The following is a 20,000-nucleotide window of genomic DNA, read 5'->3' on the forward strand; positions in this document are numbered from 1 at the left end:
AACAATAATATTGATGGTGATGATGATGATGGTGATGATGATGATGATGTGGATGATGATGATGATGATGATATTAATAATAATACTAACAACAATAACAATAATAATACAAAATAATACAATAATAATAATAACAATAATAATAGTAACAATAATAATAATAATAATAATAATAATAATAATAATAATAATAATAATAATAATAATAATAATAATAATAATAATAATAATAATAATAATAATAATAATGATAATGAAGGAGATGATGGATGTAAATATAATACCATCCAAGCAACCCAAGCTTGAATCCCTGCTTTCCTTCTTCAAGAGAAAAACCTTCCTTGACAATATTCCACTGGGGCCAATACCTTGGTTTTTTTTTCAATACACACAACTAGAAATTTGATTTTACTCTAATGAAATGCCCCATAGCACAGTTGGTAGAGCACTCGTTTCACACACGAAGGGACCAAGATCGATCCCGGGAGCAGTCGAGATTATTTTATCTGACCCCCCCCCCCCCAACCTGTCCGTCCAACAGTGAAAATGGGTAGCTGAGTCTATTAGAGTTGGGGGGAAATACGTTCCGATAGACTAGCGTCCTATCCAAAGGATAGCAAGCAATTGCTATTGTCCGTTTCACGCTATAGAACCCGGGATAAACTCCGGCTCCATGAGCCCAATGGCTCTGAAGGACTACTAGTAATGAAATGCGATTGAAACAAACTCTTATTTACTTCTGCCAAGGATGCTTGCTCGGTTGATTCCATGGTGCCATTCTTCAGTAACCTTGACCCCATCATGGCTGTGCAAAATCCAAGGTCTGTCAATACACATCGGAGTTCAGAGGTCACCAGGATGTTCCGTGTATTCAAGTCTCGGTGAGCCAGGGCTGGTTTGAATTGGCCTGTAAGAAATACAATGGATAATAATGATAATAATAATAATAATAATAATAATAATAATAATAATAATAATAATAATAATAATAATAATAATAATAATAATAATAATAATAATAATGCTGAAAACGTATATAGCGCTATAACTCCGAGACACCAGACTCTAAGCACTTAAGTTACAAATTACTTTGGCTGAAACATACTCATTCAAACACACAAGCATACACACACACACACACACACACACACACACACACACACACACACACAACACAAACCAAACAGACCTATCTTGCTTTTCATACCTTCTGCTAAAGACGAAACAGATATGTTTTAAGCGAACATTTAAACTGAATGGCCTTTATATGTAGAGTATATAATATTATAGAGTTCTTGCTACTTATTTTGCTCCAATTAAGAGATGAGAAGACTATGATAACTGATGCCGTCATGTGATAAAGAACGTAAGTGCCAAACGTAAACAAAAACGAGCTATTTATAGTATGGGAATCTCCGTTTCTATTATTATTTGTCATTGTCAGTAAAGCAAGCAAACAAGGGGTTTTCCAAACCGACTGCTAGACATTACCATAAATCGTCCTATCTAGGTGATGAAAAAAGTATTAAAATAAAATACAGAGTTGGCATTTACAGGAAATACAAAGCAGTACGCATTCCTCTTCCTCTTGTTCCTCGTTTTAAAATATTCCTGATACAAATCTTAACATCTGAAATTAACAAATTTCCCAATTTTATCTGTACACATTCCCAGTATTCCTCGCTTTCATGGGCTCCTCTTCTTAAATATTTTGTCCAAACAAGGAATGAGAAATACATGCTACTGTAATAGGACATTTTAAATAAATAAATAATTGAGCTTTTATATAGAGCAATATCCACTAAACATGCTCAAAGCGCTTTACAATGGTCCCTAACCAACAGCAACACTTAACATGTAGAACAAGAGATGACCCCTGTTAGGCGATATTGCATTGTTTTTTCGGACAGAGACAGCGCTGTTAAAGGCCAGGTACTCATTTTACACCTGAGTACGGTGAGAGAATGTGAGTAAAGAGTCTTTTCCAAGGACTCTTACGCGCCGAGTGAGGCTCGAACCCAGGACCTTACGATCCGAAAGCGAGTGTCATACCAACAAGACCACATAGCCGCACGGTAGGGTATTTGAAATGATCCAACTCACCGTTGCTGGAAAACTGGTTATGTAGATGTGCCAGACCACGGGCTATGTCCTGACCCATGGAGAAGAGCTGGGTCCATTCCAGGGTGTGATGCTTGAGGTAACCGGTCAAAGACCCCAGAGGGTGGTACTCCAACAACATGAGGTACCCACCACCGGGCGCCCCGCTGTTTTGAGGCAGAAAGCTGACACTGGTGGATTCGGACAAATCGGATGAAGATCCGACGGTCTGCTGCTGACCAGTGGTACCTACTTGACCGATGCTGTGTTCTTGGTGCTCTCGGGCCCCGTAAAACTTGACCAGGTTCTCGTGTTCGATGAATGGCAGGGTGTAGCAGTTACATTCGTTGTGGTAGTACTGGAAAGAGATCCATTGGAATAATGGTTGAACAGAATGGAAGGAAATGCTACATTACTTACAGATAAAAGTCTGGGAGAAAAGCTAAAAATCACAACTAGGAAGATGACTAAAATAACAAACAAGTCTGTTTTTAGGGATTTTAGGCCACTTGCAACACATTTCTTTGTGTTTGTTTTTAAGGGTTTTACGGTGCTTGCAACACATTAAGGTCATATCAACGCCAGTAAAAAGGAAGAAAATGGGATAGTGAAAAGTTCTAGAATTACAATTAAAGCACCCAAGAAAATGTAAGACAAAGGGAAATTGGATCAAATAGAGAAAAGATGTAGATTCCAAGAGCACAGTATCAGTGTACTTAGTTTGAGATCACCTATAAGTCTCATTCAGACAGAAGCACAGGTCCCCACTAAGAGGAATATGCTCAAATGCTTACAAATCCTATATAACATGTATACAAAACATAATAACAGAGAGATGATTTACAAGGAATAAAATATCATCTCCCTAAATTAATTATACATTTGACTGTTTCCCTCTCAGCCAGGGTATCCGGCCAGGGCCAGAACAAAACCAAGTAATCTCATTCCAAGACAAAGACAGAAAGCAAGTTGGAAAACAGATATAGGGGGATAGAAGACACAGTAAGTACCTCCCTGCCCCACTATGGGAGGTCAGGAACCCCGCCCAGCATCACGTTTAGGTCCTTTCAGCGCCAGTAAAAATGAAGAAATGGGATAGTCCAAAAATGTTGGATTTACAATTAAAAGGACAAGAAAAAGTAAGAAAAAAGGGAATGGTTCAAATATGGACCAGATGTAGATTCCAAGAGAATTCATTCCGTCAATGTACTTAGTTTGAGATCACCCAGGTTTGTCAATTAACAGTTTAAAAATGTTTTAAAATTTAAATGACAACAGTAAAAAATATTTTTAAAAAAAGAAATAGCATGCCGTGAAATCCCGTACCTGTTTGTAACTATTCTGATAGACTTTGATGGCCACCTCTAGTGACCCCAGGCTCCCCTTCCAGACCTCACTGAACTGACCTCTGGACAGCATCTCGTCAAACTGGCAAACAGAACACGTGTATGAGAAAAAGGGGGAAATTTTATTATTTAAAAATCATATATTATTTTGGGTAACTCATCCTTAAACCTCTATCTTTATGCTCTCCTCTCTCCCTACATATATATATACTGTCAAGTCTCTCCAATCTGAGTCTTTTGGAAAAAAATGAATTCTGGCTTCCTGACTTACTTAACCTAACAAGCAGTTCACTGGCTTTGTCCACCCAATTTGCAACCCTCAGCGGCCTTCACACGATTTCTGGTGCGGCTATGTGGTCTTGTGGTAAGACACTCGCTTTTGGATTGGAAGGTCCTGGGTTCGAGCCTCACTCGGCACATAGTTGAGACCTTGGAGAAGGCTCTTTACTCACATTCTCTCACCGTACTCAGGTGTAAAATGAGTACTGGGCCATTAACAGTGTTGCCTCTGTCCGAAAAAATTGTAATAACGCCTAACAGGCGTCATATGTACCGACCTAAATGTTAAATATTGCTGTTGGCCAGGGACCTCTTGTAAAGCGCTTTGAGCACGTTTAGTGTATATTGTGCGATATAAAAGATCAATTTAAATTATTTTTTTTTCTTCCACTTGAATGGTGAAGGTTCCAGGTTCCAATCCTCACCTTTAACAAGTCCCATTCTAAGTCTGCCACCGGCATGTATCCTTTGGATGTTGGGTCAGACGACACGTCTGGGTTGTTGCCGTTATCCCGTCGTCGTCCCGTGTTCTGCTGGGAGCTGAGACGGGCCTTGGAGGTCATGCACAGTCGGTAGGACAGGTAGGCACAGATGACCACGAAGGCCACGGCCCCGACAGACGTCAGGGCGATGATGATGGTCTTTTCTCGGTAACTGTTGTCGATGAGTGACCCTGGGGAAATGGGACAGTGATGATGAGGATAATGGTGATGGCGTATGATGATGATGATGATGATGATGGTGATGATGATGATGGTCTTTTCTCGGTAACTGTTGTCTATGAGTGACCCTGGGGAAATGGGACAGTGATGATGAGGATAATGGTGATGGCGTATGATGATGGTTATGATGATGATGATGATGGTCTTTTCTCGGTAACTGTTGTCTATGAGTGATCCTGGGGAAATGGGACAGTGATGATGAGGATAATGGTGATGGCGTATGATGATGATGATGATGATGATGATGATGATGATGATGATGATGGTCTTTTCTCGGTAACTGTTGTCGATGAGTGACCCTTGGGAAATGGGACAGTGATGATGAGGATAATGGTGATGATGATGGTAATGAAGTGGGAGAGGAAGAGGGGGAGAAGGAACAAGAGAGGAGGAGGAGGATAACAAGAAAAAGAATAAATGAGAAAGAGAAAGACAAAGGATGATGATGATGATGATTTTAAAAGAAAGAAAAAAAAAAGTGGGGGAGGGGGAGTTATTTATCTCTAATAATAATAATAATGATGATGATGATGATGATGATAATGGCGACGACGACTACGATGATGATCATGGTTGTTGAAAACCATGACAACAATAATCAAGCCCTATCTCCCTCCCCCCACCCCTTTCCATCCCTCATCTCCCTCCCCCCCCCCTTCCTTACCAACAGAGGAAGACACGACAAGGCTCGTTGTAGGCACAGTCCGCTTCTCCGACAGTGACTGCTCCCCTTCCGAGGCGACCACGTCCCTGAGGCGTGTGTTGCACATGTCCGAATTGCAGCAGCAGAACCGAGTGTTGGGCACGGTGCCCGTGTCTGCCACGCATGCGTTCTGCTCGCACTTGTTGTCTTCTCCCTTCAACCAACAACCTGGGAATACAGGAAACATCAACAAAGACATCATCAATTCAACATTTAGAAGAAAAAAAATATTTAAAAACATTTAAAATTTAAAAAAAACAAAAGAAAACACACACACGTACACACACACTTTACAAACAAACATATTTAAAAGAAAGAAAAAAAGTGCGTGTGTGTGTGTGGGGGGGGGGGGGGGGGGGGGGGGGGTATTTATCTCTAATAATAATAATAATAATAATAATAATAATAATAATAATAATAATAATAATAATAATAATAATAATAATAATAATAATAATAACAATACAACAATAATAATAATAATAATAATAATAATAATAATAATAATAATAATAATAATAAAAACTAATAATAATAATAATAATAATAATAATAAAAATAAAAATAATAATGATAACAAACAGAAACAAGAACAAGAAAAAAAAACATAAAAAAAAGAACAAAACCAAACAAAACCCCAACATAAATATGGGAGGCGTCGTGGCCAACCAAACCAATTGGGTGTCTTCAACAAATGAGAGAGAGGACTTTTCTCTTTCACGACGGGTTTCTGGCGTCGGTGTCGGTGTCGGTGTCGGTCGGTGGCTCAACGGTAGACGGGCGGTTGGTCGTCTTGGAACAAAGTCAAACGATGCTCACCGAGGTCAGTAACTGAATAGGTGTCATTAATCGTAATACTCTGGTTATGAGTTTTGCTACTTAACTAAAAAAAACAACAAAATACCCCCCCCCCCCAAAAAAAAAAAAAAAAAAAAAACCTAGAGCATATACATAGCACAAGATCCGTTAAACGTACTCAAACTGCTTTACAAACTGCTTTTCGACCTAGAGGAGGCCTGGCGAGAGGAATGGAAACAAAAACCACCAAAGGCTAGTGAAATTATTGAAGAACCAACGAACATACCACTGCCTGGTTTCCATACTCAATGGTCAACATGCAACCGAATAAGATCTAGGCATGGTAGAACAGCCTCAGACTTGCATCGATGGGGTTATGCATCATCTCCAAAATGCCCAGCATGCGATGACCCTTGCCAAGACATGGACCACATCATTTTGAAGTGCCCCACAACAGCACCCCCAGGCGGCTACCAAATGGTTCATGAGGTGGACAGTGCTTTCGCGGATTGGGTGAAGCGAAACAACGTGGAGTTGTAGCCATACGAAACTACTACTACTACTTTACAAAAGAAGGTTCCTAGCCAACGGCAACACTGAACATGTAGGACGAGACGTGCTAGGCGATATTCAAATTTTTTTTCCCCGACGAAGACAACGCTGTTAACGGCCAGGTACTCATTCTACACCTGAGTAAGCTGAGAGAATGCGAGTGTAAGAGCATTTTCCAAGAACTCAACTATGCGCCGAACCCAGGCCTTTCCTATATCCGATCGGAAGGCGAGTGTCATACCACTAGACCACGTGGTCGTAACTGAAATGGGTGCGTGGATAGCTCATACCGTAGAGTCACGCTCTCCCCGGCCAGGCGGAGTTGTCGTACCAGTAAGGTCGCGGGTTCAAACCCCCATCACCGCCGCGAAAATTTTTTTTCTCTATTGTCTTCTATCACTTTCCTACTCACTTCATCTCTTGTTGTGATCGCAATACGATACTCTGGGCCTAGAGATTTACACCAAGAAGACCAGGCAGGGAGCAATGTCACTCCACCCGCCAGTCCCTTGAGTGAAACCCCCGCCCAAGGGACACGAAAGGTGGGGCGGCGTCCAAAACAGACATGGAGGACGCTCACAGTCTGTCGGAAGAAATGAAAATGGCGGGGCTCACTTGGGGGAGGCCACCAAGATTGTTTGTTTGTTTTGAAGGGTTTTACGGCATCTGCGACATATTTACGCCAGATCAGCGCCAGTAAAAAAAAAAAAAAAAGAAAGAAAGAAAAAAAAAGAAAAGAGAACGGAAGTCCAAATATTCTAGATTTCCAATCGAAACACACAAGAAAAGGTAAGACAAAGGGGAATTGGTTCAAGAAGGGAACAGATGTAGAGCATACCATCAATGCACTTAGTTTGATTGAGATCACCTTAAAGTCTCATCCGGACACCAGCAGAACAGGATCCCACCAAGAGGAACACACTCAAATGTTTACGACAAAACACATTGTCTAACTAACAATATATAACATAGAGATGATTTATTGCAAGGGGGGAAAAAATCTCACAAAACTATAACTATAGATACATTTGACTGCTTCCCTCCCTGTGAAGGGCTCTAGTAAGCCCAGGCTGGGACGAAACTTAAGTAATCCCATTCCAAGACATGGCTCAGCAGTACGGTCTTTGCTTCGTACCCGGAAGGTAGCTACCGAGTTCGATGACCCGCCACTGCGCTGTGTGGCCTTGAGCAAGTCGCCTCCTCGCCTAGCTCAATTTGCGGCGCTACACTGCGGCTGACGTCTGGGTTATTCCAGTCAGTCTTCCCTAGGAATAGACCCTAGAGACAAATTTCCCCTATGGGATGAATAAAGGGATTTTTTATTTAAATTTAATTTAATTCAATTTTCAATTTAATGTTCCACAAGGGGATAGATAAGAGTATAAAGTGAAGTCAAGTAAGTCAAGAGTTTTCCCCCTTGGGTAGGACAACTTGACCCACTCAATCCTAAAGATTTTTGCTACTTTTCAAAATTGGAAAAAAAAAAAAAGAGATATTGCCAAGTTTAGTTAGAAGGTCAGTTTTTATCCAAAATGAGTTCTTGTCATAAATGATTAAATCAACCCTTTTTGTACATCTTCGGGAAATATCAAAGCTTAATTGCACTTCTAAATATTTTTTTACAGCTAATCAAGTTGAAAAAGCATGAAATTTGAGAAAAGTCGCAGGATACCTTTCCCATACATCTGACCATAACTTCATGAAATGTTCACCTTCCGACCGATTATTTCATGCACTGATACATATAGTTTTATTCAACTACCATAAACATGTAAAAACTAAAAACATTAGCTTTGATACTACGCCTATAATTTGTCCCAGAAAACTGTAATAAATATATAGGTATGGTGTAAAAGTAACCCCGGGTAAACGACGGATGTAGTCGATGTTAGGGGTGAGTGGGGAAACGACGGATATAGTCGGTGTCAGGGTTGAGTGAGTAAACGACGGATATAGTCGGTGTTAGGGTTGAGTGGGGAAACTACGGATATAGTCGGTGTTTGGGTTGAGTGGGGAAACTACGGATATAGTCGGTGTTAGGGGTGAGTGGGGAAACTACGGATATAGTCGGTGTTAGGGGTGAGTGGGGAAACTACGGATATAGTCGGTGTTAGGGTTGAGTGGGGAAACTACGGATATAGTCGGTGTTAGGGGTGAGTGGGGAAACTACGGATATAGTCGGTGTTAGGGTTGAGTGGGGAAACTACGGATATAATTGGTGTTAGGGTTGAGTGGGGAAACTATGGATATAGTCGGTGTTAGGGTTGGGTGGGGAAACTACGGATATAGTCGGTGTTAGGGTTGAGTGGGGAAACTACGGATATAGTCGGTGTTAGGGTTGAGTGGGGCAACTACGGATATAGTCGGTGTGTAGGGGTGAGTGGGGCAACTACGGATATAGTCGGTGTTAGGGTTGAGTGGGGAAACTACGGATATAGTCGGTGTTAGGGTTGAGTGGGGAAACTACGGATATAGTCGGTGTTAGGGGTGAGTGGGGAAACTACGGATATAGTCGGTGTTAGGGTTGAGTGGGGAAACTACGGATATAGTCGGTGTTAGGGGTGAGTGGGGAAACTACGGATATAGTCGGTGTTAGGGTTGAGTGGGGAAACTACGGATATAGTCGGTGTTAGGGGTGAGTGGGGAAACTACGGATATAGTCGGTGTTAGGGTTGAGTGGGGAAACTACGGATATAATCGGTGTTAGGGTTGAGTGGGGAAACTACGGATATAGTCGGTGTTAGGGTTGGGTGGGGAAACTACGGATATAGTCGGTGTTAGGGTTGAGTGGGGAAACTACGGATATAGTCGGTGTTAGGGTTGAGTGGGGCAACTACGGATATAGTCGGTGTTAGGGGTGAGTGGGGCAACTACGGATAGAGTCGGTGTTAGGGTTGAGTGGGGAAACTACGGATATAGTCGGTGTTAGGGTTGAGTGGGGAAACTACGGATATAGTCGGTGTTAGGGTTGGGTGGGGAAACTACGGATATAGTCGGTGTTAGGGTTGAGTGGGGAAACTACGGATATAGTCGGTGTTAGGGTTGAGTGGGGCAACTACGGATATAGTCGGTGTTAGGGGTGAGTGGGGCAACTACGGATATAGTCGGTGTTAGGGTTGAGTGGGGAAACTACGGATATAGTCGGTGTTAGGGTTGAGTGGGGAAACTACGGATATAGTCGGTGTTAGGGGTGAGTGGGGAAACTACGGATATAGTCGGTGTTAGGGGTGAGTGGGATAAACCACGACTCTAATTGTGTCAGGAGTGGAATGAGAAGTGTAGCCACAAGACGTTAAGGACAATGAAAGATAAAAAAAAATTTAACTTTTGTGTTAAAGTTCAATAATCAACTTGTTTAATTATTTCAATTTTATTATCTTATCGTTTCTTTTATTAAAAAAAAAAATTGTTGTTTTGTTTGTTTTTTTGGTGTTTGTTTTTTTTCGTTTTTACTTTTGGTTTGTATTTTCGTCTGCCACTATTACATATACACAAATTTTCAGATTTTTATCTTGCATCCATCTCTCTCTCTCTCTCTTTCTCTCTCTCTCTCTAATCCCCCTCCTCTCTCTCTCTCTAATCCCCCCCTCTCTCTCTCTCTCTCTCTAATCCCCCCTCTCTCTCTCTCTCTCATCCCCCCCCCCTCTCTCTCTCTCTCTCTAATCCCCCCTCTACTCTCTCTCTCTCTCTCTCTCTCTCTCTCTAATCCCCCCCCCCCCCCCCCCCTTTAATAATAAAGAAAACGACAAGTCATCGTACCGTCCACAGAATACAACTTAATTAACCAGACGCTTAAAAAACTTTCCAAACTCCTAACAGAACTCGTTATCTATAACAATGTTCTAGATTCCCAAATTTACATGTCAAAAATGTCAACATTTATTTTCTCACGCAGGTATTGGTTCAATTATTCTGTTGTCATTATTTTTTTAATGATTATTATTATCACTATACTTTTGTTATTTTCTGTTTAACCCTTTACAGGCCGGTTCGAATCCACGAAAACTATTATTTCTCACAGTCTTGCTCATTTGATTTTATTGATGTACTGGTCTAGTCGTTTGAACCAAGAGAGTTGTAACACACGGGGTCCCGATAGCTCAGTTGGTGGAGCATTCGCTTCACACACAAAAGGACCAAGATCGAACCCCGCCCCCCCCCCCTGTCCACCCAGCATTGAATGGGTAGCTGGGTCTGTTAGATTTGGCGGAAAGTACTTTGCGATAGACTAGCGTCCTATCCAAAGGATAGCAAGAAGTATTTCTCTCTCTCTCTCTCTCTCTCTCTCTCTCTCTCTCTCTCTCTCATCTTCCTCTTCTAATTCATTCCGACATAATAAAACCAAATTAAAACGGTGGGTTACATTTCGTGATGCCCGATAAGGGGTCATAATAATAACAATAATAATAATAACAACAACAACAACAACAACAACAACAACAACAACAACAACAACAACAACAACAATAATAATAATAATAATAATAATAATAATAATAATAATAATAATAATAATAATAATAATAATAATAACAATAATAATAATAATAATAATAATAATAATAATAATAATAATAATAATAATAATAATAATAATAATAATAATAATAATAATAATAATAATAATAATAATAATAATAATAATAATAATAATACTTTATTGCATCCCAAAAAGGAAATTGTTTTGTACAGACTTGTTATAATTTACACAATAAGATAAAAATACAATGGAAATAGGATGTAGATATTATATAAAATATACACTAGCTCCTCGCCTGTAAAGGGTTAACGTTATAGAAAATATGTTTGGCAGTTGCGGCGAATGACGATGATGATGATGATGATGATATTATTTTGTCACTTCCGTGCGTGTTGTTTGTTGCGCCGACATCGATGAGGAGAGAGAGAGAACGTAAAACGTAAACACGAGCGAGCGCATAAATAAACAAGCCGATTCGTTTTTCGGCGCTGGAGGCGGGTGTTTTCACAAGTCTGACCGACATGACCCAGACGACCAGGTGGTGGCATCGACACCCATCAGCGCCACTTGTCTTATGTCTCAGGGGCAGACATGAGAGAGATAGGGAGGGTGAGAAAGAGAGAAAGAGGGAGAGAGAGAGAGAGAGAGAGAGAGAGAGAGAGAGAGAGAAGAGAGAGAGAAAGAGAGATAGATAGATAGAGAGAGAGTGAGAGAGAGAGAGAAGAGAGAGAAAGATAGATAGATAGATAGATAGATAGATAGATAGATAGATAGATAGATAGATAGATAGATAGATAGAGAGAGAGAGAGAGAGAGAGAGAGAGAGAGAGAGAGAGGGGGTGGTGGGATGAAACATTTCAACTCTGGAATTGGGCAATATCGGCGACAGAAAACGCTAGAATCCTTAATATAAATTAGATATATAATCTTAGAATTTAATATAATCTTTCACAAAAGCGGTGGTGTCAATTAATGATATACGTATAGGTAAAATGGTCACAACATCCGTCAGGCAAATTAAACATACCAACAGACAAAACTGTGTGCAACCTTTAACGGTTATTGAATGACTGATAAAATTTAGTGAGCACTAATCATTACAACGGCTGCCAATAAACAAACAAAACAAAAAAAATAAAGAGCTGAGTGACGTCAATCTCATTCCTTCTATAGATAGTATGCGCTTGGCTAAGAATCTCATAACATTGCCATCCGGAAGTATAACGGACCAACACACAAAACTGTGAGTATCCATGAACGTTTATAGTCAGGTTAATACAGTTCAGTGAGCATTACTCATAAATGCGGATGGCAAAAAAACAATAACAAAGACCTGAGTGACGTCATCTTTGAACTATCTACATCGCTTCACTCGCGTTGGCTTGACAGTATTTCCATTACAACAAAGAATGACGTGAGAAGAAAAGTGCCAGAAGACAATATAGAAGTTTTAAAAACAACTTTGCGGCGATGAGGGCTCGAACCCACGACCTTACTGGTACGACAACTCCGCCTGGCCGGGGAGAAGGTAGCGCTACTGTCAGAGTTATCCACAACTCCGTGGCCTCTCCCCGGCCAGGCGCGAGTTGTCCACTGGATAATAGCTCTGACAGTAGCGCTACCTTCTCCCCGGCCAGGCGGAGTTGCCGTACCAGTAAGGTCGTGGGTTCGAGCCTCCATCTCCATCGCCGCAAAGTTGTTTTCTTTTTAATTTTTAAAAAAATATTCTCTATTGTCTTCTGGCACTTTTCAACTCACTTCATTATTTGTTGTCATCAACATAAGTGTCTGCTCCACATACATTTCCATTACACCAATTAGCTTCAATAGTCTGATGTCACGTCGCCCATCGTGGTTCTAAACAAAGAAAATCGGTACTTTTTATTCTTCATGCTGGCTAGAACTTTTTCACATGTCATGTGATCAGAAAGTGCAAAAGTCAAAACATGATCAGATTTATAATGTTGTTTTTCTTCATCTGGATACGCTTTTATGCTCGTCGGAGAAATATTTCATAAGGGCGTCCGCCATTGTTCCGATAGTTTAGAGCCAGTTACTAAGTTACCATGCGTCATTACGAGGGAAGTGACGTCACGACTGTTGACGCGTATTAGCCTATAACAATTTGGTTCATCAGACCTGGAAATAAGCGTACGTTCTTCATTGAAAGTCCCAGGTTTGATAGTTTTTTGTTCAGAAAAGTGATGGAGCAGGCACTTATGTTGATAACAACAAGAAATGAAGTGAGTAGGTAGGAAAGTACCAGAGGACAATATAGTGGTGGATGGCTCACTCACACCAGTAAAACGCCACCACGCTCTCCCCAGCATGTTGGAAAACAGATAGAAGGGGATAGAAGACACAGTATGTACCTCCCTGTCCGCTATGGGAGGTCAGGATCCCCACCCAGTGAGTAGGTAGGAAAGTACCAGAGGACAATATTATAGTGGTGGATGGCTCACTCACACCAGTAAAACGCCACCACGCTCTCCCCAGTCAGACGGGAGTCGTACCAGTAAATAAGGTCGCGGGTTCGAGCCTCCATCGCCGCCGCGAAATTTGTACTCTCTATCGTCTTCTGGCACTTTTGTTTTTGTTTTTTTGTTTTTTAAGGATTTTACGGCGCTTGCAACACATTTAGGTCATATCAGCGCCAGTAAAAAGGAAGAAAATGGGATAGTAAAAAGTTCTAGAATTACAATTAAAGCAGCCAAGAGAAAGTAAGACAAAGGGGAACTGGGAACAAATAGGGATCAGATGTAGATTCCAAGAGCATACCACCAAAGTACTTAGTTTGAAATCACCTATATGTCTCATCTGGACACAAGCACAAAATCCAACAAAGAGGGACACACTCAAATGCTTACATTATACATTCAAAATAACAAATATAATAATACATAACAGAGAGACGATTTACAAGGAAAAAAATATCATCTCCCAAAACAATAACTATGCATTTGACTGTTTCCCTCCCAGCCAGGACTCCGACCAGGGCCAGGAAAAAAAAACCAAGTAATCTCATTCCAAGACAAAGACAGAAAGCATGTTGGAAAACAGATATAAGGGGATAGAAGACACAGTATGGACCTCCCTGCCCGCTATGGGAGGTCAGGAACCCCACCCAGATATAGGAGGATAGAAGACACAGTATGGACCTCCCTGCCCACTATGGGAGGTCAGGATCCCCTCCCAGTTCCGGTACTTTCCTACTCACCTCATGTCTTGTCATCGATTTAAGGGGCGGTTTGGGTCTAATTATTAGGAAAATCCTTCGAAAAATTGATTTTGATATTTTGGTGGAAAATAATATTTTATTATCCTAGGAATAATATAAGTGAAGTCCAAATTCTTAAAGTAGACTATAAAGGCACGAAAAACACAGTCGAAAGTGGTACAGATAGTAAGAAAAGTGTGAAAAACGGGAAGTTATTTTGCTATTTTCTCAAAATGTCATATTTCTAAGGGTCTGGGATACTGTGTCAAACGTTTCTCAGAATCTATTCGATGAAATTGTCTGAAAATTTCCACAGTTATCACAGAGATATTGTAGTATGTCACCATAGAGAGATTTTTTTGATAAGATGTGTGAATTTTGAATTATAATCCTAATTCTGAATTTTTAACATCAATTTTGTCATAACATTTTGATTCTCAACTTTCTAATGTTCTAATAAAAATTCCATAAGCTAAAGCCGTAAAATCTCTCTATGGTGACACACTATGGTACAATGTTGACAACAGGGAAGAATATTGCGTTCATTCCTTCATTAGTTTTTGTAGAACGTTTGCCACAAGATTGTTATATTTTTTATGTCAGACCCCCAAATTAGGCCGTAAAATGAGTATCAACACAGATCATTAAAATTTTTCACCATAAATGTTGTTTTTTAACCTATAATGACGATACAGAATGATTAAAACCACCCAATATTGGTAATTAATTTTTTTTTTAAAGACCCAAACCGCCCCTTAACTCAATCCATATAAGACGATTAAGGACGAGATTTCTGGTCAAATGTGACCCATCGTCTCAAAACGGTATGATGTCGGGGTGAACCAGATGTTAAAAAGTCAAATTAAATCGAAACTGGCCAAAAATGCGATTCATTAGAGGTCAGCATACCAAATTTATAATATTCATTCTCCACAATAAAACATTAAAACTCAAAGTAGATAAGTCTAACACTTCTGGCTTTAAATAAAATTCAAGTTTCAGTATCTTAAACATCCCGACATAATACCTTTTGAGGCAAGAGGTCACAAATATGTTTAATTATCGAGTTTGCCCATAATAACTAGGTTAGTTAACTGCAGGGTTGCCAATTCAGGAGGCAAAAATTTACTGAACTTTTACGCAGACACATAGACCAGAGCTGCCAACTTAAAATTTCAAGAATACGTACGTAGTTTCTCAGGGAAAAAGTAAAAAGTCACTATAGATAGCTTTAGAAATGAATAATTTGCTTCTGGCCTGGGTCCCCTTGTAAAGCCCTTTGAGCACACGTTTCTTGTACCTCATTGCACTCAACAACGCTGATTATATTATATTGTTTAAAAAAAACAGACCTATCGAGAAATTTTAGGGGAAATAATCCTCAATATCTTAAAATTTGAAGCAAAAAGAAGAAAAAAACCCCAGAGTTAGCGAGTTTTGATAAACCACTCTTAAATTCTATCCAATTCTATTTAAAACGACCCTTCTTTCTTTCATTTCAATTCGAATGGCCTTTGTAAGTCTTTTTTTTTTCTTTCTTTCTTTTTCTTCTTCTTTTTCGAAAGACAATACGACCCGTTTGTGTAAAGCAATGCAAGAAAACACGATAAAAATCACCTCCAGTTTATTTCGAGCTGCAAAAGTCGTGCAAAATCCCAAAATAGCATCAATTAACGCGGTTTTCAAATGCTGGGGGAAATGAGAAAACTTAAGGGGAGGAAAGAAACCAAAGAAAAATACAAACAACACAAAAACAAAAACAAGAGTAAACAAAAGCAAAAGAAAAGAGGAAAAAAAAAAGAAAAAAGAAAGAAAAACAACCAAAAAAATCAACATTTCTGACAAAATAGCAACAGGCGCACACACTCCCAGCTCCCCCCGACTCACACAAACTCTCTCGACAAAAGTCATGGCGAACGGCCTTAACCCTGGTCTATTTATAAACCAATTACGCACACGGTCACACACACACACACACACATACACACACACACACACACATACACATTCATATGCACACAGGACGCATTGTTTTTTTGGGGGGATTTTTCTTTTTACTAGCCGACAAATAATTAAAATAGCCTAAAAACTAGAAATGATAGAACCATCTAGTTTTTAAAAAATGGCTTTCCATCATTAATCAAGTTTTTTTAATGGTGAAAAATTTAAGGAAGATGCTATAAATTGTTATTGCCCAGTCGTGCTTTTTGTAAAAAACGGAGAAATTTGACTCAATTTGACTAAATTTGACTTGGAGAAATTTGATTAAATTTGACTTGCAGAGAAATTTGACTAAATTTGACTTGCAGAGAAATTTGACTAAATTTGACTTGGAGAAATTTGACTCAATTTGACTTGGAGAAATTTGACTCAATTTGACTTCATGGATGGAAAATCTCAAAAAGTAGAAAAATCGACTTAACGAGTTTAGGAAAACCAGCCTTCATATTAATATATTTATAAAATATTCATCTATGCACTTGAGAGCACAAAAAAGATTTGGATTGCCGTCAGAACAGCAAGGAAGGCTGTGTGTGTGTGTGTGTGTGTGTGTGTGTGTGTGTGTGTGTGTGTGTGTCAATCCCATTCTACGTTATTAATATTATTCCCACTTCATATAAGGCGTCACTCCCTCTATTAAATTTGTTGTTGGCTCGTTTATGTGCGGCGATGTGGTCTTGTGCTATGCACGACACTCGCTTTCGGATCGGAAGATCCTGGGTTCGAGCCTCGCTCGGCGCATAGTTGAGTCCTTGGAAAAGGCTTTTTACTCACATTCTCTCACCGTGTAAAATGAGTACCTGACCGTTAACAGGGACCCCTTGCGTTGTCTCTGTCCAAAACAATTTGTAATATCGCCTAACAGGCGACATGTCCCGTCCTACATGTTAAGTGCTTCTGTTGGTCATGGACCCCTCGTCAAGCGCTTTGAGCACGTTTAGTGGATATTGCGCTATATAAAAGCTCTTGAAATAGAAAGAAGAAAACCAAAATTGAGTGACTCTTTGGCGGGATAGCCAAACGTTACTTTTACCGAATAATGAATAACTTAATAAAAAGTTTCGTTATTCGTCTTTACACCATATTATTACTACATGCAACGGACGCACCACAGGGCAGAAGAGAGAGAAAGAGAGATCACATCACATCCGTACATCGTGCACCAATCTGCACCAGCCGTTTCCTTTCCCTCACCGGTCGTATAACGATCATAAACGTCAGTCCACGGCCCTATTAGTGCAGTCAGGGCCGGGTCGTCGAGGCCGTTAAAATTAAAGACATACATCCAAAGCAGCTTTTTGAAAAATAAAAATTCTCCCTTCCTTTGTCTCTATCTTCATTTTAATAGTAGGCGTCGTCTCCTTACACACACACACACACACACACACACACACACACACATATATATATATATATATATATATATATATATATATATTATATATATATAATATATATATATTTATGAGTGTTGGTGGGTACTTGTAGGTACGAAAGTGCTCGATAATGGTGGTTAGAGCTCATATATAATGTAAATTTTCACTCACATTTTTTGCCGAGACGACTCGTTTCTGTGTTTTTCACAATTCTTCAGTCGGCATGACAAAATGGATAATGCCGACTGAAGAAGTGTGAAAAACACAGAAACGAGTCGTCTCGGCAAAAAATGTGAGTGAAAATTTACATTATATATATATATATATATATATATATATATATATATATATATATATATATATATATATATATATATATATATATATCTATATATATATATATATATATATATATATATATATATATCTATATCTATATATATATATATATATATATATATATATATATATATATATATATATATATATATATATATATATATATATATATATATTTCTAGTATAATTATGATCTTAATTATACATGAAATATTTTATAATTATAAATAACTCCCTTTCTCAAAAACGTGAGCACTATTATTTCATGTTGTTTTTTTTTTTTTTTTTTTTTTGTTTATTAAAACTATCTATGTACATGCTTATTTTTAATACTTTTTTTTTCCAATTTTGAAAAGTAGCAAAAATCTCTAGGATTGAGTGAGTTATAGGAGGAGGAGAGTTCAGCGGTTGGTGGTATTACCACGTATTACCTCTCATACACATACATAATAATAGTAATATACATACAATTTCTCTCTAACGCCCATCAAATATTATAATATTATTGTTTCAATATCGTTCAAATAGCGGAGCCTCACCACCAACCGCTGAACTCTCCTCCTCCTATAACTCACTCAATCCTAGACATTTTTGCTACTTTTCAAAATTGGAAAAAAAAGTATTAAAAATAAGCATGTATATAGATAGTTTTATTCACTTATCATTAACATGTAAAATTTTTTAAAAAACGTTAGATTTGATACTACGCCTATAATTTGTCTCAAAAAAATGAATAAATAGGCATGGGGTAAAAGTAACCCCGGGTATACTACGGATATAGTCGGTGTTAGGCTTGAGTGAGTTAATAAATAACCAAGCACGGTTAAGTTGGACGTTGAAGTGTAGCACTTACTCGTGAATTTTTTAATATTTATTTTTGGTCAACAATTAACGGAAATGATACTTGGATCCACGCATGCGCGGCAGAACGAGGTGTGAATGGCTTCCTCGTGTCGATTCCTTAATCAAGCGGCGGCACTTCGTTTGTCAGGGATATCCCATTTCGGCCTTCTTGTTATTACGGTTGATTGGCCTTATAATGTGGTAGTCTCGGCCTGTTCAGGCTTATCTCAGCACGGAACAAACGACATCTTTGTTGTATGAAGGCAATTTGGAACTGGCGTGAAAATAATATATTATATAATATCCGAAAAAGGAGGATGAGAAAATAAATACACGCGAAGAAAACGCAGAAAGCTTCCATGAAAGTATATGTCTGGGGAAAGATGAAAGTATATGTCTGGGGAAAGATGAAAGTATATGTCTGGGGAAAGATGAAAGTATATGTCTGGGGAAAGATGAAAGTATATGTCTGGGGAAAGATGAAAGTATATGTCTGGGGAAAGATGAAAGTATATGTCTGGGGAAAGATGAAAGTATATGTCTGGGGGAAAGATGAAAGTATATGTCTGGGGAAAGATGAAAGTATATGTCTGGGAAAGATGAAAGTATATGTCTGGGGAAAGATGAAAGTATATGTCTGGGGAAAGATGAAAGTATATGTCTGGGGAAAGATGAAAGTATATGTCTGGGGAAAGATGAAAGTATATGTCTGGGGAAAGATGAAAGTATATGTCTGGGGAAAGATGAAAGTATATGTCTGGGGAAAGATGAAAGTATATGTCTGGGGAAAGATGAAAGTATATGTCTGGGGAAAGATGAAAGTATATGTCTGGGGAAAGATGAAAGTATATGTCTGGGGAAAGATGAAAGTATATGTCTGGGGAAAGATGAAAGTATATGTCTGGGGAAAGATGAAAGTATATGTCTGGGGAAAGATGAAAGTATATGTCTGGGAAAGATGAAAGTATATGTCTGGGGAAAGATGAAAGTATATGTCTGGGGAAAGATGAAAGTATATGTCTGGGGAAAGATGAAAGTATATGTCTGGGGAAAGATGAAAGTATATGTCTGGGGAAAGATGAAAGTATATGTCTGGGGAAAGATGAAAGTATATGTCTGGGGAAAGATGAAAGTATATGTCTGGGGAAAGATGAAAGTATATGTCTGGGGAAAGATGAAAGTATATGTCTGGGGAAAGATGAAAGTATATGTCTGGGGAAAGATGAAAGTATATGTCTGGGGAA

The 20,000-nt window shown here is 39.0% G+C and overlaps 1 protein-coding gene across 4 annotated transcripts in view; it reads right to left on the minus strand.

Annotated features, from left to right (window-relative positions):
• The window catches only part of LOC144958003 (uncharacterized), a 78,867-nt gene that overhangs the window by 10,003 nt on the left and 48,864 nt on the right, over positions 1-20,000 (minus strand). For all 4 annotated transcript variants that reach the window (XM_078889586.1, XM_078889587.1, XM_078889589.1 and 1 more), the window contains exons 4-8: positions 5,112-5,318; positions 4,151-4,398; positions 3,427-3,528; positions 2,104-2,458; positions 738-907 (exon numbers count right to left, since the gene is read on the minus strand). In XM_078889586.1, coding sequence (XP_078745712.1) covers positions 738-907; positions 2,104-2,458; positions 3,427-3,528; positions 4,151-4,398; positions 5,112-5,318 — 1,082 coding nt within the window. The remainder of the gene's footprint in view (positions 1-737; positions 908-2,103; positions 2,459-3,426; positions 3,529-4,150; positions 4,399-5,111; positions 5,319-20,000) is intronic.

Source organism: Berghia stephanieae, chromosome 12 (genome assembly GCF_034508935.2).
Source record: "Berghia stephanieae isolate SIO BIC M18660-M18661 chromosome 12, UCSD_Bste_1.3, whole genome shotgun sequence".
Taxonomy (NCBI): Eukaryota; Metazoa; Mollusca; class Gastropoda; order Nudibranchia; family Aeolidiidae; genus Berghia; species Berghia stephanieae.